Below are 26,532 nucleotides of genomic sequence, written 5' to 3'. Positions count from 1 at the left end.
TATGTTTTATTGATGCCAATCAGAGTGGACCTGACCAGGCACTTTCCTAATTGGGATGGTGGGTTTTTTTTTTCCGTGAGTTTAATAAATATTGGTTGTCTTTAATACTCAATACAGTCCCTTTTTCTTCATTTCCGAACCAGTACTTGTGTTCAGACATGTCAGCCAGTAAACAAAATGAGGAATAATGCTTGTTTGTGCAGAATGCTGACATAATCTAAAAGACACAAGGAAAAGTTTGGTGAGAAATGACTTTTTCTTCACTTTAACTGCCAACCATCTAGAACAATAACAGTTGAAATAGTAAATTTGATTAAACATAATATTACCTCTTCTTCCTCATGCTTCCCTCCTACAAACCAGCAACCTTTATCCCTGGTTGGCTTTTAATTTTATATACAGCAAGTCCTCACTTAATGTAGTTGATATATTCTTGGACACTGCAACTTTAATAAAGCAAAAGGATGAACAGCAGGTCCTTGAAATAGCATTGTTTTATTTGATGTTGTTTTGTTATAATGCTGATGAGGAAAAAAAAAAAGTGATTTCATCATATGTCATTTCACTTGAAGTTGCTATTTCCAAGAACAGATTGACCACATTAAGTGAGGGCTTACTGTACTCTCCTGAGAACTGTCTTTTCCTCTTTATCATTTGGTACTTGGCTAAATAAATAGTAGTCAAATCAGAAAGATGGATTTTTGTGTGATGGTACAATGTCTCCCCCTAGAAAGAATGTTCTGGCCTTCAATGTGTTTATTTTGCATCTAGGAAAGCGTGAGACTCATTGCATTTAAACATTTGATCTTCTGAGCAACAAGAGGGTACTGTCCTCTGAGTTTTGCTGCATGTTTTAAAAATCTCATAATATTGTTTTGCCAATGGACTATACAGAGAGATTTTTACTACCCTGTTTGCTGTGGCATTGATAAAAGAGCCAGTTCCTTCTTTTCTGTTCTTAAAACTTAAGTGGAAGCTTCCTTTTTAAATCTTTGCATATGACATTTGTATAGACAGTGCTTTACTGATGATAGCTTTCATTTTACATCTTTTTTCTTAAAGTATCATTTTTTGCAAGTTCTTTGTATATTGCTTTCCAGTGATGATTTTGTCAGATGACCTTGTGTTTTGGGGGCTATATATAAAACTAAATACATTATTTGTCATTTATAACTCTGCATTTTTTGCATACTATCAAATATATGTGTGTGTGTATACATATAAAGTAGCAGTTAACATTTATTACAAACATATACGTAGGTAGTATAATAGTTAATTTACATGTATCATATCAGATAAATCAGAAATCCTAGGAGATAGGTTTTATTATTATCCTTTTAAAAAATTAAGACTATTTTAGAGTAGTTTTAGGTTATTAAAAATTGAGCAGAAAGTACAGAGTGTTCCCATAAACCTCCTCACCTTCCAACAACCCCAGATATACAGTTTCCCCTATTATGATCAACTTACTTTGGTGTGGTAGATTTGTTACAGTTGATGAGTGAATTACAGTCTACAGTTGATATTGCAGTTCACTCTTTGTGTTGAGTATTCTATGAATTTGGACAAGTGCTTAATGGCATGTACCTACCATTATAGTATCAGATGAAATAGTTGCATTACCCTAAAAATCGCATGCTCTGCCTATCCCCTTTTTTTCTTTCTTTTTTTTTTGTATTAAATAAATTATAGTTACGAGATGAAATAATTTTCCAAGGGTCACATAGCTAAACAAGTATGGGAGCTGTTCTGCTTCACTAGAATCTGTGCTCCTAGTTTATACATTTGGCTGCCTGATTTGTTACAGTTACTAAATCATTTAGGGAAACTTAATTGGTAAGATTCTTGCTAATTCTTCTTATTTGTAACTTTATGAAAGTGTATGTATAGGAAACATTCTGTCTGTGCTTTCCTTTGAAGTTAAAATATTGGGGGAAACATTGCAGGGAATTTAAAAATTTTTAATTATTGGTATTTGACAAGATTTGCGATTTAAGGAGGAGTTACTGAATAGAGTAGCATTACTGAATTGATAGAAAAAATGAGGAAGTCAGTTGTCTGACCCTTTGCTTATCACTAGCTATAGGTGTTAGAGACAGTAGGCTATGTCCTAGCTACTCGAGTAATGAGTTAATGAAGGACATAGCAACAGTAAGTTTATTTTTTAAACGAGGGAATGAACAAAAGGAGAGGGAGTATGGAGAAAAGAGTCAAAGCTGCCTAGCATGTAGCACAAGTTGTCCAACCCGCAGCCTGCAGGCAGCATGCAGCCCAGGACAGCTTTGAACACAGCCCAACACAAATTCATAAACTTTCTTAAAACTTTATGAGAGTTATGCATGAACCTTTAAAAAAAAAACTGATCAGCTATCATTAGTGTTGGTGTACTTTATGTGGGTACAATTCTTCTTCTTCCAATGTGACCGAGGAAAGCCAAAAGATTAGACACCCCTAATGTAGCATATTAGGTTAATTATATACCTCTAACAGTTTTAAAAATATACGCAAAGTAAGAAAAAAACATTGCCTGAAGTTTATGTAGGTAGAGAGTATATAAATTAGGAACAGGCAGATGAGGTCATTTGTCTTTACCGTGGTCTGTGGCTTTGGGCACCACCCAGTGCCTTTCACAGGGTGGCTTTGGGCACCACCCAGTGCCTTTCACAGGGTGGCACTACCCTTCACAGTCACTGTACATCTTCATCCCAACCATGCCAAACAAGATAGAACTGTTCCAGGAAAGTGCTTCTTAGGGTTGTTCTCCTGTCTTGTGCCATCCCTCTGTGTTACAGTGGAGGTAACTGTGGTTCAGAGGCGATAACTAGGTGAAGAATGTATACTTTTAGAATCTGTTTCCCCTGTAGTAGTCTTTAATGAAAAGTCAATTTGTTGTATGTAAACATTTTCCCATTTTTTGCTTTTTCTTGTGCATATGATGGTAATATTTACTTAAAACTACAACAAAGAAGGTGACCTAGCTTTAGGTTAAATCCTGGATTAGCAGAATTTTAGTCCTGAATGAGGGCAGCGAGGATAAATAGTAGCTACTTGAGATTCACCAAATTGTGACTTCTTTTCTTCATAAAGGATGACAAAATCTCCTCAAAATTTAAAATGGCCGCAGTTCTTTACAAAGAAAAAGAAGGAATGAAGAGGAAACAAAGGGAGAAAATAAAATAGAAAATGACAATAATGTTTCTTTAAAACTGTCTTGTCTTTCTGGTTTCCATGAAACCTTTTTTTTTTTTTTTTTTTTTTTACCTTGTCTCTTGCTTTCCTGGCCTGATGTTTTTGGTAGGCCATTCTTATCTTCTGTTATATATTCTTCATGCCTTCTAGGGCTCAGACCTCAGTGTTCTCTCTCAACACTTTTCCCTTGATCGTCCTCATTTAGATAAAAACAAAATGTTGTTTGTTTGTTTTTTTTCTTTCCTATGATGATTACCAAGTAGACATTTGGCTGCTTCAGTTAGGCACAGGCAGAGAAGAATCCCTCATGATCTGTTGCTGAATCATCCATTTTCTTTGTTTTTCAAGGGTCGTAAGAGTGAGGCTGAAAAGCTCTTCTTGAAGGCTATTGAGCTGGATCCCACCAAAGGAAACTGTTACATGCATTATGGTGAGTGGTTGATAGCTTTTTTCCACGTCCCCCACATTTACTATTAATGTTGATACGAAATCTAGCTTTTGCTGGTAAAGAACATCTTAAGAGGAGATGGACTTTGTTATTGCAGATTTAGCCTCATGCTATATTCCTACCTTCTCATTCAAATCAGTCCTATTAAAGGGGCTGTGTGTTATATTTTCCTTTAGTAATTTTAATAGGATTTTAACAGGGATGGCATTGCACAGTTGTTTTTTTCAAGTTCAGTGTGGAGTTTAAATGAGATCTCATCAGGAAAGCATCCAGCTCCTTGCCTTATGCATAGTTTATAATAAAACATTTGCTTCTCTTCATTCTAAATGATAATGTATTCCTCACTGAGCATGTCATTTTGAAGTTTTAGAAGTTTACATTTTGACCTCAAAAATCTTACTTTTTGGAAGATATGGATGTACACCAGCCTGTAAATCCCAAATATTGAGGCCGAGGATAAGCTGTAGAGGGTGCAAAGGATGGCTGTCTCATTTCGTTGAGCCTTGGCCTTAATCAGTCTAGAATGAGGTTACATAACAACTCTGTCACACTCTGCTTTGTCATTAGTAGTGAGTCATGTGTTTAGTGAGGCGAAGTATATAGCTGGTTTGATATTGTGTAAGATGTGCTTATTTCTGCCAGATTTGCAGTTGGAATTTCTTTTAGGGAGCCAAAATGCATTTACTTTAGCTGATCCCTTGGGGGGAAAAAGTGTTTTTTTTGATCACTGTTGGCTTTGATGTATTAGTAACTATCAAGTAGTAAACTTAAAAGTGGACAGAAATTAAATATAAGGAAATAAAGCTAATATACTAGTAGAATAATTCCGTCTCCTAGCTTCTAGCTAGTAAAAATAAATCAGTGACAGGCTGCAAGTGTAGAAGAATGGAAATAATAAAATAATAGAGATAGTCAAACAACCACAAATTCATTTTTTAATTTATGTTATTGTGTGTCTGTGTTTACAAACCTAGGGTTGCAGTGCATTATCTTTCCAGCATTAATGCAGGATGGTACAACTCCTGATTTTGTTTCACAACGCAGTTGTAATGCCATGTTAAAATAGTAGTCAACTAAGTTAAGTTTGCTACAGAATTTATTTTTATTTTTATAGGTTTTCCTATATGAAGTACTTCAGGATTTTCTTATGTCTAGTATTTTTGGGTACCTCAACTGTACATGAAAGTAGTTCCATGGTGATTTTTCCTGAGTGCTAAAAGGGCTGCCTATCATTGCATGTTATAAAATAGAAGTTTGTTTTTTTTTTTTTTCACTATCTACTACCTGCATTTCATTTGCCTCATAATAATTGTACTACTGCATCTTCTAAACTTGTTTCCTATAATATTATAGACTATATTATAGATAGGTTTTTCACAATCAGTTTCTTCAAACCGTATCATTGCTCCATTTGAATTGCAATTTCACTATTTTATTAATCTTAAATGTTGTCCCTCTTATTAATCTGGTTATATGCATCCTCTATCTTATAAAAAAAATTATTGTGAGCTTTACATGACATCACGCTCTTAAAATATTTTTTCCAGTTGTGATAGTAGTGGGTATTTCTCCCACGAGAAATTTTTGGATTTAGTTGAACAGAAAGTTCTACAACCTTTTTTTTTCTTTTTTTTTTTTCTTTTTCTTTTTTTTTTTAATTTTTTGAGATGGAATTTCACTCTTGTTGCCCAGGCGGGAGTGCAATGGTGCTATCTCGGCTCACTGCAACCTCCACCTCCTAGGTTCAAGCGATTCTCCTGCCTCAGCCTCCTGAGTAGCTGGTATTACAGACACCCGCCACCTTGCCCAGCTAATTTATTTATTTTTTTTTGTATTTTTAGTAGAGATGGGGTTTCACCATGTTGGCCAGGCTAGTCTTAAAACTCCTGACCTCTGGTGATCCACCTGCCTTGGCCTCCCAAAATTCTGGGGTTAGAGGCATGAGCCACCGTGCCCAGCCTACAAACTTTTTATTTTATACGGTATTTAGAAAGCAGTGATACCAAATGTCTTTAAATGCATGTGTAAAAACTGATTCTTCTTAGTACCCTTGGATTAAGTATTTTTGACACACATACATTATAAGGAGTATTTTATTTTCTAAAGGAGGAATGACTATATAATTCAATATAATTTTATGAAATATAATCTTAGGTATTTTATGAAATTTTGTAAGTTTCAATATTTTTTCCTACTTTGGAATTGGTAATAGAAAGAGCTCAAAATGAGGTTCCAACAAGGAGTAATAGTTAGGGCAAAATAATCTACAAACAGATGGGAAGGCCATAATTGAGTGCATGATATTCTTTGCTCATTGTGCTCAGATTATAAACCATGAAAATTTAAGGGAATCTTAATGATTTTCATTTAGAGGAATCTATTTCAAAGGATTGAATTTTAGAACTGGAACTGTAAAGTTCTGTTAAAATTATATAATATAACCGGTCTGTTGAACAAATAAGTAGATTGAAACCTAGAGAAATGAAATTGACTTACTCAAGTTAATTACAGATAACTTTTGGATTCCTTGACTACTGTCATGCTTTTTCTTCCATAAAATATATTCTGAGCTCGGGCACGGTGGCTCATTCCTGCAATCCCAGCACTTTGGGAGGCTGAGACGGGCAGATCACTAGGTCAGGAGTTCAAGAACAGCCTGGCCAACATGGAGAAACCCCATCTCTACTAAAAATGCAAAAACTAGCTGGGCGTGGTGGCGCATACCTGTAATCCTAGCTACTCAGGAGGCTGAGGCAGGAGAATCACTCGAAGCCGGGAGGCAGAAGTTGAGTGAGCTGAGATCACACCACTGCACTCCAGCCTGGGTGAGACAGCAAGACTCTGTCTCAAAAAAATAAAAAAAATTAAAAAAAGAAAGAAAGAAAGAAAAAAAAGTATATATATATAAAAAATATATTCTGTTTTGTTTGGGGTTTTTGTGGTTTTATTTTTTTGTTGTTTCCTTTTTTTCCCCCCAAATATTGGCAAATAGAGATGTAGGTAAATATTTTCAATCAATAGGCCCTGCTGTGCACAGTTTTAGAACTCAAATTCATATGTCATGACTTATTTTACAGTTCATGAGAATGTTTTTTAGTAATTTTAATATTTATACAGTGTATCTACTATGTGCAACCTCACTGTTCTGTGTTCAGAAAGAAAGTAATGCTCTATAGGAAATAAACAGGATGATGTCACTTTTAGAAGGTGATGAGTAGGAAGTTGGATACTCCTTGAGACAAGGTAGTCAGATAAAGCATTTTTGGGAGGTTTTTGTGGTTTTATTTTTTTTTGTTGTTTCCTTTTTTTCTCCCCAAATATTGGCAAATAGAGATGTAGGTAGATATTTTCAATCAATAGGCCCTGCTGTGCAGTTTTAGAACTCAAATTCATATGTCATGACTTATTTTACAGTTCATGAGAATGTTTTTTAGTAATTTTAATATTTATACAGTGTATCTACTATGTGCAACCTCACTGTTCTGTGTTCAGAAAGAAAGTAATGCTCTATAGGAAATAAACAGGATGATGTCACTTTTAGAAGGTGATGAGTAGGAAGTTGGATACTCCTTGAGACAAGGTAGTCAGATAAAGCATTTTTGAGAATATGATATTTGAAATCTCTATGTTAATCCAACTATTAAAGAGCCAGGTTCATACAGAAGAAAGAGAAAGTTAAAAGGTATAAGACAATATTAAGCTTGTGTTCACAGCAGAGAGAAAAAAAAGCTAATGTGACTGGAACACATTGAACCAGGTAGGAAAATGGGAGGAAAGGAGGCCACAGAGGAATCAGAGGTAGAGCCCATAGGGACTTGGAGACTGAGCTAAGGAGTTTTGCATTTTATTGTAAGTGTACTGGAAGGGCCCATGTGGAGAAGACAGGACTAGAGAAAGGTCAGAATAGACCAAGGGAAACTCTGTAGATAGTTGTTGCAATGTTTTCATCAAGAGATGATGGTGGTTTGGACTTGGAAGTAGTTGTGGGAATGTAAATATTTATACTGAAATTATATGTTTACTTCCTTTAGAAGATTTTAACATAAGAGTAGAGATGGTGTGTTTTCCATTTTTGTATCATCAATATATCTACTATATTGCTGTTTATACAGTAATGTGCAATGTGTATTGAGCTCAGTGAGGAATATTCTCCATTCTAGAATTGGATCCGGATTACAAAATTGCCTGAAAGGATGTTCTATTTGAATTTTATGTCTTGTTTAAGGAAATACATACTATGATTCTTGTATTAGTTTCTTGCCAACTTGCTGGTTATATATATTCTTAGATTGTTATGCCAACAGACTGAATGAATAATAACACTTCCTCAGCTTAAAAATAAATGTTTAAATGAAATATATGTGTTTTGAGTCTTTTAAAAATGCTTTTGCAAATGCCAGTGAAAATGCCAGAGTTTGAGTGAATTTTGTATGGGAAATCCACTCTCTTGTGTAATTTTGTATTTCTGATTTGCTTGTTAGTGAATTTCCAAGTGATTTGGAAAATATATCCAGTTGGGATTAGACAGAAGGAATTATAGGATTTATATTTGCTGCAGTGGTGATTAGAAGGCAGTGTTTTAAAATGCTATCAGTTACTTGTATTTTTGTATCTACTAGTTTTGTTTGGGGGAAGGGATTGAATTGCAGATTGTCTTTTTTTTTCGATTGGCTTGCAAGAAAGAAAGCTAGGCAGGTTTATACAGTTGGTTCAGTGAGTTGGTTAAAGGTTGTGCTGTCTGGTACCTATAGTCCTCTGGGATTCAGATTTCTCATTTGTAAAGTGAAGGATTGACATGGACTCCAAAAATGTTTTCTAGTACTCCGATTTCTTGTCGTTTGTAACATATACCCAATTTCTTACAGCTCTTTTATCAAAATTTTAAGGAATGTGTAGAAAATAGGTTTCAAACTATGGTATTAGTAATAATACAACACTGTGTATTTGTATGTTGTCAAGTATTCCCATGTCCAAGTGAGGCAAATAATATAAAGTCTTTATTGAATTCAGTTTATAAATCTCAAAGGTGAGGATTTGGTGCCTTGGTGTCTCATGTAGGCCTGTAATTCAAGGGATTCTTTGAATTCTCCTGTGCCCTCCAAAAGAATGAAGATCAAGACGAGAAGTCTCTCTTTAAAAATTACTAGAAAAACCATTGTTTCAGATAGAATACATTATAAATTTTTTCTGTAGGTGCATAGTAGTAAATTTGGTGTCACTTGAAACAATTTAAATCAATGAACTTTTGTTACAAGGTACCTACTGCATATAAATTCTGGCACATGGGGAATTCATGAAATATTAAGGACTGATGTTTGAAAAGTTAAAAGGGAGGAGATTGTAATACTATTGAAAAAAAGTACTCTTATGTACAACTCAGACAGTTTCTTCTTTTTCTGCCTTCCTATTAACAGTGAGTCTCTAAAAAGCTATGGCCTCATTGTATTTGTTATTGATATGGTGACGTAGTTCATTTCCAAGGGTTCAGCTGTGTAGTGATGAGTCCTAAACCTCTTACTTGTAACCTCCTACTCAGTATTTATCCAGCACTATACTAGATATAGGGACACAGCAGAGAGTAAGACCAGCTCTAGAGGATCTTACAAACTGGGAAGGAGGTACAAATTGTAAAAATAATAGTTTAATTAGTTTTAAAAAGTCCATCATTCTTGCTTGTGAGCTCATAGAAAAGTATAGATTTTTTTTTATAATTATCTGGATTATTATTATTTGCCTCTATTGTCAGTTTTAGAATGCTACTATTATACATTTATTAAGCACTTTGCCATCTGTCTTATGTTTTCTTGTCCTAGTCTTTTTTGCTTCATCATCCAACCCCTGTGAGGTAGGAATGAATCCTAATTACATTTGATTGAGAAAATGGAAGTTCAGAATTTTTAAGTGACTTCCTATTTCAGAAATGTTCAATGTGTTTAGTGGAGGAAGAACTTGAAAAGTCCAGCTCTTTCAACTTTTAAATCCAGAACTTTCTACTGTTGTTATTATTATACTCTGTTTTTCTCTAGGATGGTGTCCTAGTCCATTTTGTATTGCTATAACGGAATACCTGAGACTGGGTAATTGATAAAGAAAAGAGGTTTATTTATGTCTGCAGGCTAGTAAATTCAAGGGCATTGCCTTTGCTTCTGGTGAGGGCTTTTTGCTACCTCATAACTTGGTAGAAGAAGGTCAAAGGGGAAGAAGAGACATGAGAAGACAGAGAACTAGAGGGGCATCCAGGCTTTATAAGAACTCACTCTCATGGGAACTAATCCATAGTCATAAGAACTAATCCAGGCTCACCAGAGAACTCACTACCACTGAAAGGGCACCAAGCCATTCAGGAGGGCTCCACCCTTATGACCCAGACACCTTCCTGTAGGCCCCATCTACCATCATCACCATATTGAGTATCAAATTTCAACATGAGCTTTGGTAGGAACAGGCAAACCGTATCTAAACCATAGCAGATAGTTCATATATTATTTGTTTCACTTTTAAAAGTAGGCTCTGGAGAACAGTGTTAAAATAATAGGAGTGGTCTTTCAACACTGAGCACTGAAAGTAGAGGCTTGAAGTATGTAATGAGTTGAATTGGTTAGTGACCTGTGTTACTTTTTATTATTCATAACTAAAGCTAGTTAGAAGATGATAATGGACTAAGGCTATGTTTTATCCTTTCATTTTTAGTCACTTCAAAAACAGCAAGAGGAATTTTTAAATTTAATAATGAACCAAATAACAATATTGCCTTAATTAAAAATGAAAATAGATTTTGAGTCTTTGCAAAATTACATCGAGATTACAATTATGTTTAATACTTAAGAACAAACCATCTTTTTTTGAAAAATCAATGTTTAGTGTCCCTTTAATGCTCTAAGAAGAGGATCAGCAATTCACAGATACGTAATTAGATTAAGGTTTTTCTAAAGGTTGTTCCAAACTATTTCATTTCTCACTTGCGATTTTTTTATTTCTAAATTCCCTATTATTAAAATGTATCTAATAAATTAATACAATTTAATCTTCATACCTTTGTGTATTTTACATAAGATACTTTCCAAACCCTTTTATAATTAAACTTTCTCATAACTAAAATGGAAAGAGGAAATGGTTTTTGCTGAAAAGAAAAGAATTAAGGAAAAATTAAAGCACTAATGTGTTTCTGAAAAGTAATATGATAAAAAGACAAGCAACAAACTGTTAATGAATAATTTCTGTAAAGGCAAAAAATAAAAGATCAATCTACTTGAGACATGAGAAACTATACAACTACAAAGAAAATAGTACATAAAGAACAAGGGATATGAAAAAATACAATTGGTTTTTAAAGTTAGGTAAACATACAATCTCAATGGAAATCAAAGGAATTCAAATATAAATAATGAATTCCCTCAAGCTGCTCTAACACTTATTCTCAGTAATTCTCTCTTAAGGAAATAAAGTTTTTTTTAATGTTTAAGATTTCAGCAAAGATAGTAATTGAGCCTTGACTTTGCTGTTTGTTAAAGGTAAAAATGGGAAAGCATGTATCTGAAATACCTGATCTAAGTATCTGAAAAAGGGAGATGGCTAAATGAAGTGGGATTACTTCCATTTGATGAAATTTTATAAATCCTAAATTAAGGTTATGAAGGATACATAATAATGAGACAACTGCCTATGTTAGGTGAAAAAAGAATAAAATTATACATAGAGTATGAATAAATTCTACAAAATAACTGTCATTAGAAAGCAAAACAAACTTTTTAAAATATCAAAATGTTTAGAATGGATGTATTAGCTTTTTAGACATGCACCCTTTTATTTTCCTTTGGAAGACTTAATGTTTTCTATTTTAAATTTTCTATAATGAGCACATTACTTTTATGAAGGACAAATACTTTAATAAAATATGAAAGAACAAGCACCTTGTTTTTTGTTTGTTTGTTTGTTTTTGAGATGGAGTTTCACTCTTGTTGCACAGGCTGGAGTGCAATGGCACGATCTCAGCTCACTGCAAACTCTGCCCCCCGGGTTCAAGCAATTCTCCAGCCTCAGCTTCCTGAGTAGCTGGGATTATAGGCACCCGCTACCATGCCCAGCTAATTTTTATATTTTTAGTAGAGACGGGGTTTGCCATGTTTGGCCAGGCTGGTCTCGAACTCCTGACCTCAGGTGATCCACTTGCCTTGGCCTTTCAGAGTACCAGAATTACAGGCATAAGCCATGATACCTGGCCAAGAACAAGCATCTTAATCTATCGTTCAAGTAGATAGCAGGAGAATTATGGTAACCAACCAATTATCCAAAATTACTGACTAGAACTCAACATGTAAACTTCTAAGACGTAAAAATTAAGCAAGAAAGGAATAAAAAGTAGAGAAAGACCACTTGCATGAAGTCTCTATTAAATATAATATTTCCCATTATGAAATCTTCAAATATTATATTTGATGAATATATTATATATTTGACAAATCTATTATATATAATAGATTTGATGAATTCATAATATAATAGTACATTTGCTGAGTACTTTTGTGGCCTGAGAAATTCACATATAGCATCTTGTTTAATTCCCACAGCGAGATGGGGATGGTACATGACTATGTTTATTTTACAGATGAGGAAAGTGACATCATCAAGCAGTGACTTTGGAGTATATTACCCAAGGTTTCAATGCCAGTTAATAGTAGATAAATTCTTTGCAGGGGCATTTGTGCTATACTGCAATGTTATCATCTCTTATGTCAACATATATAATTATAAGACCATGCTAAGATGGTATGATGACATTCTATGGTGATGTCATTTCTCACACACAAAGTTTGGTTGTAGCTCTTCCAAAAAACGAGAAAGAAATGAAACTGTGTTGTAAAGTATACTATAGGATTGCAAAATGCTTCACAATATTAGGATGATTAAATCAATTCAAGTAATATGGTGTGTCCTTACTCCACAGTTATGAAAATTTGTAGAAAAGAAAGAGCTTGGCATCATGCTGGGCACATATGTGCTCATTAATGCTAGTGCTGTTATTACTGAAGCTCAGTGTTTAACAATTACATTCCTGACCAAGCACTGGGTACTTTTCTGCATATTTTTGTCAGTTCCCGAGTCCTGTGAAGAAATAACATTACCCCTATTTTACGGATATAAGATTTAAGGTTCCAAGAGTTTAAGTGGCACTTTGAAGGCCCTAGGACTAGTAAGTTGGCAGAGCAAGAATTTGAGCCTCTTCTGACACCCCAGCTTACAATATGTTTATGGTTTTCCTTGTTCTTTCAAAGATACGCTCTTACTAAATGTGAGCCTTGTGAGTCCCCAGTAGTGACACAGACCCAGAGCCATATTGCTGATATTATGGAGGACTGCTGGTGAAGAGACCCAGGGAGCTCTCATCATTGTGTTCTTGAAGGCCCCAGGGAGGAAGTGCCCTGCTTGGCACCAGACCTCACTAGCAGTGTTACTGCTAGCCAACATGTATAATATATAGTACTATATATGCTTGACTGTACATAACACATAACTTAATATCCTTGAAAAACATGCTTACAAGCAAGAACCTCAATAGACACCCCAACAGTAACACATAGCATGGCCCTTCCAAAGCCCAAACCACCCCCCCACGAATATCAACTAAACCAACCCATGCCAGCCGTCCATAGTACATTAAATCGTTCATCGGACATAGCACATATTCATTAAACAATCCTCCTCACCACGGATGCCCCCCCTCACTTAGGAATCCCTTGTTCACCATCCTCCGTGAAATCAATATCCCGCACAAGAGTGCTACTCTCCTCGCTCCGGGCCCATAACTCGTGGGGGTAGCTATACTTGAACTGTATCCGGCATCTGGTTCTTACCTCAGGGCCATAACAACCAAGATCGCCCACACGTTCCCCTTAAATAAGACATCTCGATGGATCACGGGTCTATCACCCTATTAACCAGTCACGGGAGCTCTCCATGCATTTGGTATCTTTTATCTCTGGTCCGCACGCAACCCCATCGCAGAATGCTGACTCCCACCACATCCCGTCCTGTATGCGCCTGTCTTTGATTCCTAGTACATGCAGTTGTTGATCGCACCTACGTTCAATATTCTAGCTCCACACAAACTCCAACAAGGTGTTATTTAATTCATGCTTGTAAGACATACCAGTAACCAGTCCCGCAACACCACTCCCACCATACCACAAAACCACAATACAATTTCACCAAACCCCCCCACCCCCATCTCTGACCTTCACCCAAAACCCACTTTTGCCAAACCCCAAAAACAAAAGCCTTAATATGTCCGACCAGAGCTTGTATTTTCATCTTTTGGGTGTGCACAACTCTAACTGCCATCCCCTCAACTAATAAATATTTACTTCACTAAGCACTCTTAACACCAACCCACAACAAGCTTTTCCCCACAACCCGAAAGAAACCACCCCATAACTACGCTCATACCTCCGTTTATGTAGCTTAAACCCGCCTAAAGCAAGACACTGAAAATGCCTAGATGGGTTTGCACACCCCATAAACAAACAGGCTTTGTCCTGGCCTTTCTATTGGCTCTTAGCAAGATTACACATGCAAGCATCCCCATCCCGGTGAAGACGCCCTATAAATCATTATGACCAAGAGGAGCAAGCATCAAGCACGCACACGCAGCTCAAAACGCTTTGCCTAGCCACACCCCCATGGGAGACAGCAGTGACAAATATTTAGCAATAAACGAAAGTTTAACTAAGCTATGCTATATTGAGAGTTGGTTAATTTCGTGCCAGCCACCGCAGTCATACGATTAACCCTAGCTAATAGAGATCGGCGTAGAGGGTGTTTAAGATCTGACATAATAAAGCTAAACTCCATCTAAACTGTAAAACCCTAGCTGATGTAAAATAAACTACGAAAGTGGCTTTAAAACTTCTGAACACACAATAGCCAGGACCCAAACTGGGATTAGACACCCCACTATGCTTGGCCCTAAACCTCAATAGTTAGATAACAAAACTACTCGCCAGAATACTACAAGCAACAGCTTGAAACTCAAAGGACTTGACGGTGCTTTACACCCCCCTAGAGGAGCCTGTTCCATAATCGATAAACCCCGATCCACCCCACCCTCTCTTGCTTAGCCTATATACCGCCATCTTCAGCAAACCCTGATGAAGGTTACAAAGTGAGCGCAAATGCCCTCCACCGCAAAAACGTTAGGTCAAGGTGTAGCCCATGAGACGGTAAAAAATGGGCTACATTTTCTATCTCAGAAAACTCCACGAAAACTCTTATGAAATCTAAGAGTCCAAGGAGGATTTAGCAGTAAATTAAGAATAGAGTGCTTAATTGAACCAGGCCATAAAGCATGCACACACCGCCCGTCACTCCCCTCAAATATACTTAAGGAACATCTTAACTAAGCGCCCTAATATTTATATAGAAGGGATAAGTCGTAACACGGTAAGTGTACTGGAAGGTGCACTTGGATAAATCAAGGCATAGCTTAATATAAAGCACCTGGCTTACACCCAGAAAATCTCAATATTATTTGATTGCCTTGAGCTAATACTAGCCCTAAGCATAATCAACACTAATACCAAGCCAACATACACTAAATCATTCACCTACACAAAGTATAGGCGATAGAAATTTTAATCTGGCGCTATAGATATAGTACCGTAAGGGAAAGATAGAAAATCACCCAAGCACAAAACAGCAAGGATTAACTCCTGTACCTTTCGCATAATGAATTAGCTAGAAACAATTTCACAAAGAGAACTACAAGCCAAATTTCCCGAAACCAGACGAGCTACCCAAAAACAGCTAAAAGAGCGCACCCATCTATGTGGCAAAATAGTGGGAAGATTTCTGGGTAGAGGTGACAAGCCTGCCGAGCCTGGTGATAGCTGGTTATCCAAGACAGAATCTTAGTTCGACCTTAAGCTTACCTACAGAACCACCTAATCCCCCTGTAAGCTTAATTGCTAGTCTAAAGAGGGACAGCTCTTTAGACACTAGGAAAAAACCTTACAGAGAGAGTAAAAACCCCAATCACCATAGTTGGCCTAAAAGCAGCCATCAATTAAGAAAGCGTTCAAGCTCAACATCAATTACCCCAAAAAATACCAAACACATAACTGAACTCCTACTATGGACGGCTGGCATGGGTTGGTTTAGTTGATATTCGTGGGGGGGTGGTTTGGGCTTTGGAAGGGCCATGCTATGTGTTACTGTTGGGGTGTCTATTGAGGTTCTTGCTTGTAAGCATGTTTTTCAAGGATATTAAGTTAGTATGTAATGGTATGTGTTATGTACAGTCAAGCATATATAGTACTATATATTATACATGTTGGCTAGCAGTAATGCACGAATTACATAGTAGCATTATAAGTAGGTTAATGTTAGGATTACATTGTAGGGTCCATACAACATAAGAATACAGAAAGTAGTTTAAGTTAGAATGCCAGCTTTGGGTGTTGGTGGTAGAGTTAGGTACTTTCTTTCTGATTGCCCTAGGAAGGATGTTTCATTTCTGGTTTACAAGGCCAGTGTATTAACTTATACTACGAGGGCAAGTTCATTTGAGTAGGTTGTTTTCGATTAGGGAGACCAGTGGTATTAGGATTAGAATTGTGATAAAGTATATTACGGATGCTATTTGGCCAGTAATGATGAGGGATTGGGTTACTGGTTCACTTCCAATTCAAGTGAGAGTTAATAGGATTGTGATTAGGAGTCAGAATAGGAACTGGCTGAGTGGGCGGAATATTATGCTTTGTTGTTTGGATTTGTGAAGTATGGGGATGACTGCTAGGATGAGGATTGACAGGAAGAGTGCTAATACGCCTCCCAGTTTGTTGGGGACAGATCGTAGGATTGCGTATGCGAATAGGAAATACCATTCTGGCTTAATATGTGGAGGGGTGTTTAGTGGGTCGGCTGGAATATAGTTGTCTGGGTTGTTTAGGAGATTAGGTGAGAATAGTACTAGTATTATTAGAGTAAAGAGAAGGAGAACTAGGCCTAGGATGTCTTTGATTGTATAGTAGGGGTGAAAGGAGATTTTGTCTGAGTTGGAGGAGATTCTGCAGGGGTTGTTTGATCCTGTTTTGTGTAGAAATAGTAAGTGTACAGTTGTGAGGGCGACGATAATGAAGGGTAGGATAAAGTGTAAGGTGAAGAATCGTGTGAGAGTGGGGCTATCAATGGCGTATCCACCTCAGATTCATTGGACGAGATTGGTTCCGATGTATGGGATTGCAGATAGTAAGTTTGTGATTACTGTTGCTCCCCAGAATGATATTTGGCCCCATGGGAGGACGTAGCCTATGAAGGCTGTTGTTATGGTTATAAGAAGGAGTACAATACCAATGTTTCAGGTTTCTAGGAGGAGGTATGAGCCATAGTAGAGGCCTCGGCCCATGTGTAGGAAAAGACAGATGAAGAGCATGGAGGCACCATTAGCGTGGAGGTAGCGGATGGTTCAGCCGTAGTTTACATCTCGAGTGGTATGTGCGATTGAGGAGAAAGCAGAGGAGGTGTCTGGTGAGTAATGTATTGCTAAGAATAGACCTGTGATGATTTGTAGAATTAAGCAGGCTGCAAGAAGTGAGCCGAAGTTTCACCATATGGAAAGGTTAGATGGGGTGGGTAAATCAATGAGGGAACGGTTGATTATTTTTATGATTGGGTTGGATTTGCGTATTGGAATCATTGGTGCTTTTGTAGTTGAAGTACAACGATGGTTTTTCATATCATTGGTTATGGTTGGAGTCCATATGGAAGCAATGGCATATGTTTTATTTACATTGAGTGTATTGTTAGTTATGGGGTTTGTGGGTTTTTCTTCTAAGCCTTCTCCTATTTATGGGGGTTTAGCATTAATTGTTAGTGGTGTGGTTGGTTGTGTGATTATTTTAAATTGTGGGGGGGCTTATATGGGCTTGATAATGTTTTTGGTTTATCTGGGGGGTATAATAGTTGTTTTTGGTTATACTACAGCGATGGCTATTGAAGAATATCCTGAGACATGAGGTTCAGGATTTGAGGTTCTAGGGGGTCTTTTAGTAGGATTGATGATGGAAGTGGTGTTAGTTTTATGAGTTTTAAGTTTGGATGAAGTAGTAGTAGTAGTGGTTAGTTTTAGTGATGCGGGCGATTGGATAATTTTTGAGGGGGAGGGATCGGGGTTAATTCGAAGTGATTCTATTGGTGCGGGTGCTTTGTATGATTATGGGCATTGATTAGTGGTAGTTGCTGGTTGAACGCTATTTGTTGGTGTATACATTGTGATTGAGATTGCTCGGGGCAATAGATTATGCCATTAGGAGTAGGGTTACGATGAGGGGGATAAGGAAAGAGAGGGAGTAAAGTTTGATTATGCCTTTTTGAGTGGTTACGGTTATGGAAGCAGTGATGTGTGTTTGTGAGATTATTTTGGGCATGGATTTTTCTAATCATGTTGAGTCTAGTAGGAGAAGGGCTAAGTTTTGACTTATAAGTAGATTTTGGTAAGGGATTGTACGGTGAATTGTGGTGGGAAAATACCCTAGTATGTTAGAAAATTTAAATATTTGTGATGGGTTTTTTATTTTTAGTTTGTTTGTTATAAGGGCAAGGTCTAGGGCTGCTAGGAAACCTAGGGCAGTTACGTATAGGGCTGAGAGTTTTAAATAGAGGGGTATTGTTGGCTGAGGGAGCGAAGTAGGGGGGATGTTATTGGTGATAAGGAATCCTGTGATTATGTTGCCTATTGTGAGGCGTTTAATTGGGTTTAGTAGAGCGGGGTTATTTTCGTTAATGTTTGTTAGAGTTGGGAAGCGAGGTTGTCCTGTTAGGGTGAGGAGAATAGTTCGAGCACTGTAGGCACTTGTTAGGGAGGTAGCGATGACAGTAATAAATAGGGCTCAGGCTTTGGTATATGACGTATTTGTGGCTTCGATAATGAGGTCTTTGGAGTAGAAGCCTGTGAGGAAGGGTATTCCTGTGAGTGCTAGGCTGCCAATGGTTAGGGAAGTTGAGGTGAGGGGTATTGTTTTAAATAGGCCCCCTATTTTTCGAATGTCTTGTTCGTTGTTTAGGTTATGGATAATGGATCCGGAGCATATAAAAAGTATGGCTTTAAAGAAGGCATGGGTACAGATGTGTAGGAATGCTAAGTATGGTTGGTTAATGCCAATGGTGACTATTATTAGACCTAGTTGGCTTGAGGTAGAGAAGGCTACAATTTTTTTAATGTTGTTTTGTGTGAGGGCACAGATGGCTGTGAATAGGGTGGTGATAGCCCCCAGGCATAATGTAAGGTTTTGAATTAATGTATTGTTTTCTATTAAAGGGTGGAAGCGAATGAGTAAGAATACTCCAGCAATGACTATGGTGCTAGAGTGAAGTAGAGCTGAGACTGGAGTTGGGCCTTCTATGGCAGAAGGTAGTCAGGGGTGAAGGCCAAATTGAGCTGATTTTCCTGCTGCTGCTAGGAGAAGGCCTGCTAGTGGAAGGAGGTTTAAGTTGGAATTTAGGGCTAATATTTGTTGAAAGTCTCATGAGTTGTAATGTAGGAGAAATCATATTATAGCTAGGATAAGACCAATGTCACCAATGCGGTTGTATAGGATTGCTTGGATGGCTGCTGTATTGGCATCTGTTCGAGCATGTCATCAGCTAATTAGAAGAAAAGATATAATTCCTATGCCTTCTCAGCCATAGTGAGAACCTGAAAGGTGCAAAAGTGCTTGAGAACCTGAAAGATGCAAAAGGAAAGGAGCTCATGGAGAAGTTAGTAAAAAGAAAAGGAGGAGGCATGGCACCAGACCTCACCCAACATGGTGTTATTTACACTATCTCACTTGTTCCTTCTAATAACTCAGTGAGATTATACCTGTGTGAAAAGTGAAGAAACTGTAACTCAAAACCAAAGAATCAAGACAATAACCAGAGTGGCCTTGCCACAGGGTTTCCAGCCATGACCACAGTGGTGCTTCACCTAGGAAGGTTGGTAAGTCAACTTTTTTATTTTCTTTTTTTCTTTTTTCTTTTTTTTTTTGAGATGGAGTCTCACTCTGTCGCCCAGGCTGGAGTGCAGTGGCGCGATCTCAGCTCACTGCAAGCTCTGCCTCCCGAGTTCACGCCATTCTCCTGCCTCAGTCTCCCAAGTAGCTGGGACTACAGGCACCCGCCACCACACCCGGCTAATTTTTTTGCATTTTTAGTAGAGGCGGGGTTTCACCATTAGCCAGGATGGTCTCGATCTCTTGACCTCGTGATCCGCCTGGCTCAGCCTCCCAAAGTGCTGGGATTACAGACATGAGCCACCGCACCAGGCCAATCAACTTTTTTTTCAATACAAGAATGAATAAAGAAGGGTAGACTGGCCTTTGGTTAGTTTTCAACTTCCCTTTTCTCATCTGTGCCCCCTGTTTTTGTGTATGAAAATAGAATCCACTTAAAAAAGTTTACAACTAGGTCACGCTTTGCTAAGGAGATGTACAGTTATGTAAAATTAGCATACTTTCTTTGAATCTCTCTTTTTATAGGACTTTAGAAGCCACAGAGGCAAGATGATAAGAACTTAATTAAGACGTGAATGTAGGGAGTAGACGTGCAATAGATTTTTAACAGTGACGTGAATTTGGAAGGAGGCACACCCAGCCCTACTTGCAGATTATCTCCCTGAGCATGATGTAGCTTGTGTTGTACTTTCTGCTCCTCAGTGTCATAATCTAGAGAGGATAACTATGGCCTAAAGTTGTAAGGATTTATTTACAATTTTATAAAGTAGCACATAATAAATGCTCAGTGAATTGTGACAGTGGGCATTTATTATTTTAAAATGATAATAAAAATATTCTGGAGAATGATTAAAAATACGAAAAAATTTTTGAATAAGGTGTATAAATAAAGGGACAAATTAAGGGAAGAAGAGATACAGTAAAAACCTAGGATTAAGAAAAAGAGGACTGTATATCTCTTTACATGTAAACAAAAAGATCAGAGAAAGGGAATAATTGCAGGAGGACGGAAGATTATAAATAACCTTACAAATAAGAGAGTAGATGTTGTGCTCAACAGTCTAAACAGTTCTTTAAGGGAAAAATAATGGATCGTTTCCATTATTCCATTATTTCCATAAGTACATGCTCACTTAACTGGGTAAATCACAGGGGCTTTTCTCTGTAGCTACAAATCTCAACATGGCTCATCTTGGAGAACTCTGTAATGTCTCTGAAGTGTGTTTTGTGTGAAGATAAATTGAACATACACACACACGTTGGTGGGGCAGGAAGAGAAACAGTTTTTCCAGTCTTACCTATTTTGACTCGGCAAGCGAATCCACTTTGAGATCCTCGTTTGCAATTTATTCTTCTGCCTTAATTAAAACAATTATCTCAAAGCTTGTGTGCCCTGCTATTAACTATTCTGTGTTTTCCTTGGCACATCTTGAAATGGATATCAGAAAAGCCCATTGAGATGGTGTGCGAGCACAGTGAGAAGATCTGGAGCTCTCCTAGGAAAAGCATGTTTGGGCTCTTTGAGCTCGCTCTCTCCAGTCTCATTACTGCTCTAACTTAGTCTCAGAGGAATGGACTCCTTTCTTTAGTTACTCAGAAAATGTGTTTGAGTCCTCTTGTCTGTCTCATCTCTTTCCTTAAACTCCCTAGTGTAAAAATGCACCCCATCCTATAAATGGTACTGCTCACCTCTGGGTCTTTGATGAGGTTGTATTCTTCATCTAGTTGCATCCTTCTCTTCCTTTTTAGGTGATAAAACCTTGCCGATAGTTTGAAACCCATTGTGAACTTATTTTCTCTTTTGAAACATACTTGAACCCTGTTGAATCTGTGTATCACTTAAACCTATGATGAAATTGTGTTACCTTCCATTCCTTGTCCCTCCCCGCATTCCTTCTCTCTCCCTTATAGTTTCTCGCCTCCTCCCCAGTCTCCCTTCTTGTTCTTAGCCTGAAGAAATTCCCACACCCTGTCAGACAGTCATCATAACTCCCTAAATGGTTTCCTGGCATTTCATAACCCTTTTGGAAAGAGTCAGGGGAGAAATAAATTCAGTAAAGTTCTTCTAACCTTCCTGACCTCCTTTCCAGTTGAGCGCAGGTCCCTGGCCTTCTGTTTCTCTAATCTTCTTCACACTAGACACCTTCCTTGCCACCTGTCCAAATCAGGACAAATTCTTGGTCTCATGTTCACTTAGGAACAAATCCAGGGCCTCCCAGTCTCACAATAAGCAGCCCAGATTGATCTCTTGGGTATCTTTTCCTTGTTCACCAGGCCACCTGTTTTCTTGGCCGGTAACTGTGGCACATTTATCACATTAGGCCTGTCTCACGAAAACCAGCATTTACTCACTCAGGCTGCCAAGGACATAAAAACACAAAGCAACAAAACGATAAAGGGAAGGCTAGAGAAATTAGTCTGAGAGTGAAAGCATATTTGAAATGCCATGGTGACTCAGAAAAAGACACTCAACAAGGCTTCTCTCAGAGAGGCCAAAAAAGAAGAGCCCCTCCATATTTTTAATTATCTCAGACAGAATTAGCATGAACAAACTACCTCTCTTTAGTAGTATCCCCTACCTACAACTAGTCTAACGCCTGACTGCTGCATTATCATCAACCTTCTCTTACCAGGAGTGTTACTACCCTCTTCTACTAGAAACACCCCATAAATGACTTGCCTCAATTCCCTTTTATGCACTCATCCTGTTACCACTAGATGTGACTAAAACCAGTTAGCCCAGTTACTTCCATCGTGGCTTTTCCCCATTTCTAATCATCGGAATCTTTGAAAAAGTCCCCAGGTACAGATAGTTGCTTCCGGGATGCTGGCAATGTTCTGTTTTATGATCTGGCTGCTGGTTGAACAAAGCCAAACCTAAATTACCTCCACTCAGAAATAGAAATGAGGCATTCAGCCTGTGATACCTCACACCTTTTCCAGTTTATATGAGTTTTGGGGTTAAACTATCTCTGTAATCTCCTCTCTCCTCTAATAAAATGGAACTTCTTCAAGGACAAATATTGTGATTATCTTTGTATGCCCACTGCAAGTACTACCATATTTTGTGTATAGTAGGCACAATATTAATTTGGGGGCTATATTAACCCATGAAAGAAACTGTCTTCTGTTTTCAGATTATTTCCTCTTCTGTCCCAGTCTGTTGAATTTATGTCACAATACAATACCATATAATACATATGAGACAGATTGCATAGTTTGAATTGTTCTGAAATTAAAATATCTTTCAAGGTATGATTGATATCTGAATTTTTTGTGTGTGTTCCAAAGGAAATTCAGAGTCCTAATATCAGGGCCACCACGTTGCTCAAGTCCAGAAAGCACCATTCATAGAAACTTCACTGTGAATGGCACCTTTGGAAAGCATGCATGGCCATTTGCTGCAGCTCTGCCTACAATCACTGCAAAATATGGAAATATGAATAGAAACATTTCTGGTGACAAATGCTGGATAGTTTGCTCTTGAAGATGAGAGCCACATAGAGATATTATTAATATTAGTTGGTTCAGTCCTTTCATTGAACATGGCATTTCTTAAATCCCCAGAGTGTGCCAGTAAGTAAGAGAGAAGACCACTGGGATATCTGGGGGAAAAACATTGCAGGTGGAGGGAATAGTGAGTGAAAAGACTCTGAACCAGGAGCCATTTTTCGTCTGATGTATTACAGGAACAGTAAGAGAGGGTGGGGAAGAACCCGTGTTGATCATAGCAAGCTGTGTAGGCCAGTGTAAGGGTTCTCGAATCAGCTGTAGAACAACAATCCGATTTCCATTTTACCAAGATCACTCAGACTGCCATTTTGAGAATACCCTCTAGAAGTATGGGGACTATTTAGGAGATTATTGCTGCCATCCAGGGTGATGTGGTGGCTTCAGACAGAATGGTGTCAGTAGAGTTCAGATGATTCTGGACACATTTCTATGATCAAATGTCATCTTCTAAGGATAACTACTTTAATGCAAATGTCATTTTATAGTTGTTTTATAAAAAATATTTTTATTTGATTTTGAACATTTTTAAAGCTACATATGAATGAGTTTTTTTCTAAAGAGAATTGTATGATAACACCTATTACAGATTGTTTTAGCTCTTTAGTTGCATTGATCCTCAGTGAATTTTTATAATATTTTAGAAAAAAATGCCAGTCACGATTAATCTAGGGAGTTTATATGTAGAATTTTTACAAAGCAGGATTTGAGCCTATGGCTTAAGTCCAGCTTACATTTTTATGGATTTCTACATTGCAGACAGCCTTTTAAATCCAGGAATTAACGAAAGATTGGTCTTCACAAGCTTGTCATATTGAAATGTTGGTAAAAATCTACTAAGCACTTAAAATGGTTCAGTGGCAGATTTGTCCAGAGAAGAAGTGGTATTACTCTGATATTGAAACAGTTCAATACAAAACAATTGCTGTTTCCCTTTTCCCACATTAACCCATGAGGAGACTTTTACGCTGTTTGTCTCTGGATCTCTAGAGAATGCTTCCTTATGTTATATCATCTGTTTTGCTCTACTCAAATTACTTTAAAAAATAATTTCTTATCTCATTTCTTTTCCTTTTTTTCTCCCTGTAATTTGTGATAATTAAGGTGATAATAAGCTTGGGTAAGACAAATTACAACCAAAGAAATAAAGTGTAGTAGCAGCAGTACACTCATGAGAATAAAATAAATTTTACTTATGCTGTTTGTGCTTTTTTTATTTGTAATTTGACTCAGTTATCAAATACATAGAATGTGTTTGCTGTATATGAAAAAGAAGTGGTTTCTCAGAAATCTATTGTTCTATGTGAAGGATAAAATTTTACCTTTCCTTATTTTTTTATTTTATTTTTATTTATTTATTTTTTGAGACGGAGTCTAGCTCTGTCGCCCAGACTGGAGTGCAATGGCACAATCTCGGCTCACTGCAACCTTTGCCTCCCGGGTTCAAGTGATTCTTCTGCCTCAGCCTCCTGAGTAGCTGGGATTACAGGTGCGTGCCACCACACCCAGCTAAGTTTTGTATTTTTAGTAGAGACGAGGGTTTCAAGACCAGGCTGGGCTTGAACTCCTGACCTCGTGATCCGCCCACCCCCGTCCTCCCAAAGTGCTGGGATTACAAGCATGAGCCACCATGCCTGGCCTACCTTTCCTTATTTTAATGACTTTTAGAAAGGAAACTGATATTCAATGAATATGTCTTATTTATACACATATATCTGTGTATACACATATGTATAAACTAGTCACCTAAGCCCCATGATTAGGGAAGACGGTGCTGTTATAGCTAGTCGCTTATGAATAGGTCTGGAGAGGGCTCTTCCCACACCCACACACCAGGAGTGTCTGGCAACCATCAGGTGATGGTCAGGCAGTTTTTAACTGTTTCTCTAAAGTCATAATTGTTCACAGCTGGCACGAGGGGACGCTGGTTCCTGATAGATAGAAAACACCCGAAAGTGGTGATCAACACCTTCCCGATCAGATCTCAGGAGTTGTGCGAGCGGGAAGAAGTAACACCATCACCCCGGAAGTATGCCAACCTATAAAACCCTAAGTCAAAACGTCAAGCCGCACGCTTGCCTTTCAAGTCACCCACTCAGCCCTCTCCCAAGTGTACTTTCCTTCTTTTTATTACTGTTCTAAACTTTATTACTTTTTACTAAACTGGCACTTCTGCTCTAAAGCATGCCTCAGTATCTCCTTCTGCCTTATCCCCCTCTGTCGAATTCATTCTTCTGAGAAGGCAAAACTGAGGTTGCTGTAGACCCATACAGATTTGCCACAATGCCAGATGCAATTGATTACCGGAAGAGCTCAGCCTGCTAGCTAATCCCAGATGTCAGCAGAGTTCAGAGTATGGCGAAAAACATTTATGTTGTTTTTCACATAAGATACTGATTCGCAAAGTGTGGACACTGAACTGGCAGCATCAGCATCACCAGGGAACTTGTTAAAAACGTAAATCTCAGGCACTATTCCAAACCCACTGAATCTGAAATTCTGCGGGTGGTGCCTTGCTCTCTCTTAGTTCAAGCCCTCCAGGTCATTCTGATGTACTCGAAAGCTAGAGACTAATAAAAAAGGTAACCTTGCTGGCCCTGTAGAATCCATCAGTGTAGGTGGACTCCCCAAAGTGCCTGCCTTACTCGAGTTTCTCTTCCTTTAGTCCTGCCTCTACCTTGTAGTATACCTGCTCTGCCTTGTAGTATATCTGCACTACCTGAGCCTCATTAGCTGTTCCTATTCACTGGAACTTGGGGCTTGTCTCAGTCTTGATAGGCTTCACAGTAATTTCTTCAGGGAAGAGCACCTGTCTTTCTTGCCATGTTTATTACTTCTGCTAGCAGTGATTCAATGCCTGATTGTACGAATAGTTCTGTTCCCAGTAGTAATTAAGATGAGAGGACTGAGATCCACATTCTGCCACATGTGCTATAAGTGGGGTGGCCATATTGGGACAATTCTGGTTTCCACCCTTTCTTCAGCATAATTAATACTCCCTTTTACCATTCTAGGTGCTCTATTTAGTTGGCAAATTATGTTACAGTGAACCTAAATCATAAGCAATCCTAACACTGTTGGAAACTGGCCTAAGAAGGCGTCACTAAGAAGGAAATGTTTTGGGCATAAAAATGAAAGCTATCTTTTTACAATAGGTAGGCAAGACAGAACTGGAGATTGGGATGGGACAAACTTAGAGGCTAGGAGATCTTGGTGGCTGGATGTTCCAGACAAAGATGGGAAGCAGTAGGTTCCACTATGGGAAGCCCAATTAATAGTTTGAAGGGGCTAGTGTCTGGTGGAAGTAGTAATAGATAAAGCTGATGGGAGAGGGGTGATGTGAGGTAAAGTCTTCCAGAAGGGGCAAGGGAAAATTTTCTTATTGTTGCCCCAATAACATAT

The 26,532-nt window shown here is 38.0% G+C and overlaps 1 protein-coding gene across 3 annotated transcripts in view; it reads left to right on the top strand.

The window, feature by feature from the left end:
- Window positions 1-26,532, top strand: part of LOC105473277 (transmembrane O-mannosyltransferase targeting cadherins 2) — a 469,505-nt gene that overhangs the window by 351,881 nt on the left and 91,092 nt on the right. For all 3 annotated transcript variants that reach the window (XM_024790163.2, XM_011726991.2, XM_071071353.1), the window contains one exon: window positions 3,538-3,619. In XM_024790163.2, the coding sequence (XP_024645931.1) occupies window positions 3,538-3,619 (82 nt within the window). The remainder of the gene's footprint in view (window positions 1-3,537; window positions 3,620-26,532) is intronic.

This window comes from Macaca nemestrina, chromosome 10 (genome assembly GCF_043159975.1).
Source record: "Macaca nemestrina isolate mMacNem1 chromosome 10, mMacNem.hap1, whole genome shotgun sequence".
Classification (NCBI taxonomy): domain Eukaryota; kingdom Metazoa; phylum Chordata; class Mammalia; order Primates; family Cercopithecidae; genus Macaca; species Macaca nemestrina.
Note: the sequence above shows the minus strand (reverse complement) of the source record. Positions and strands in the feature narration are given on the sequence as shown.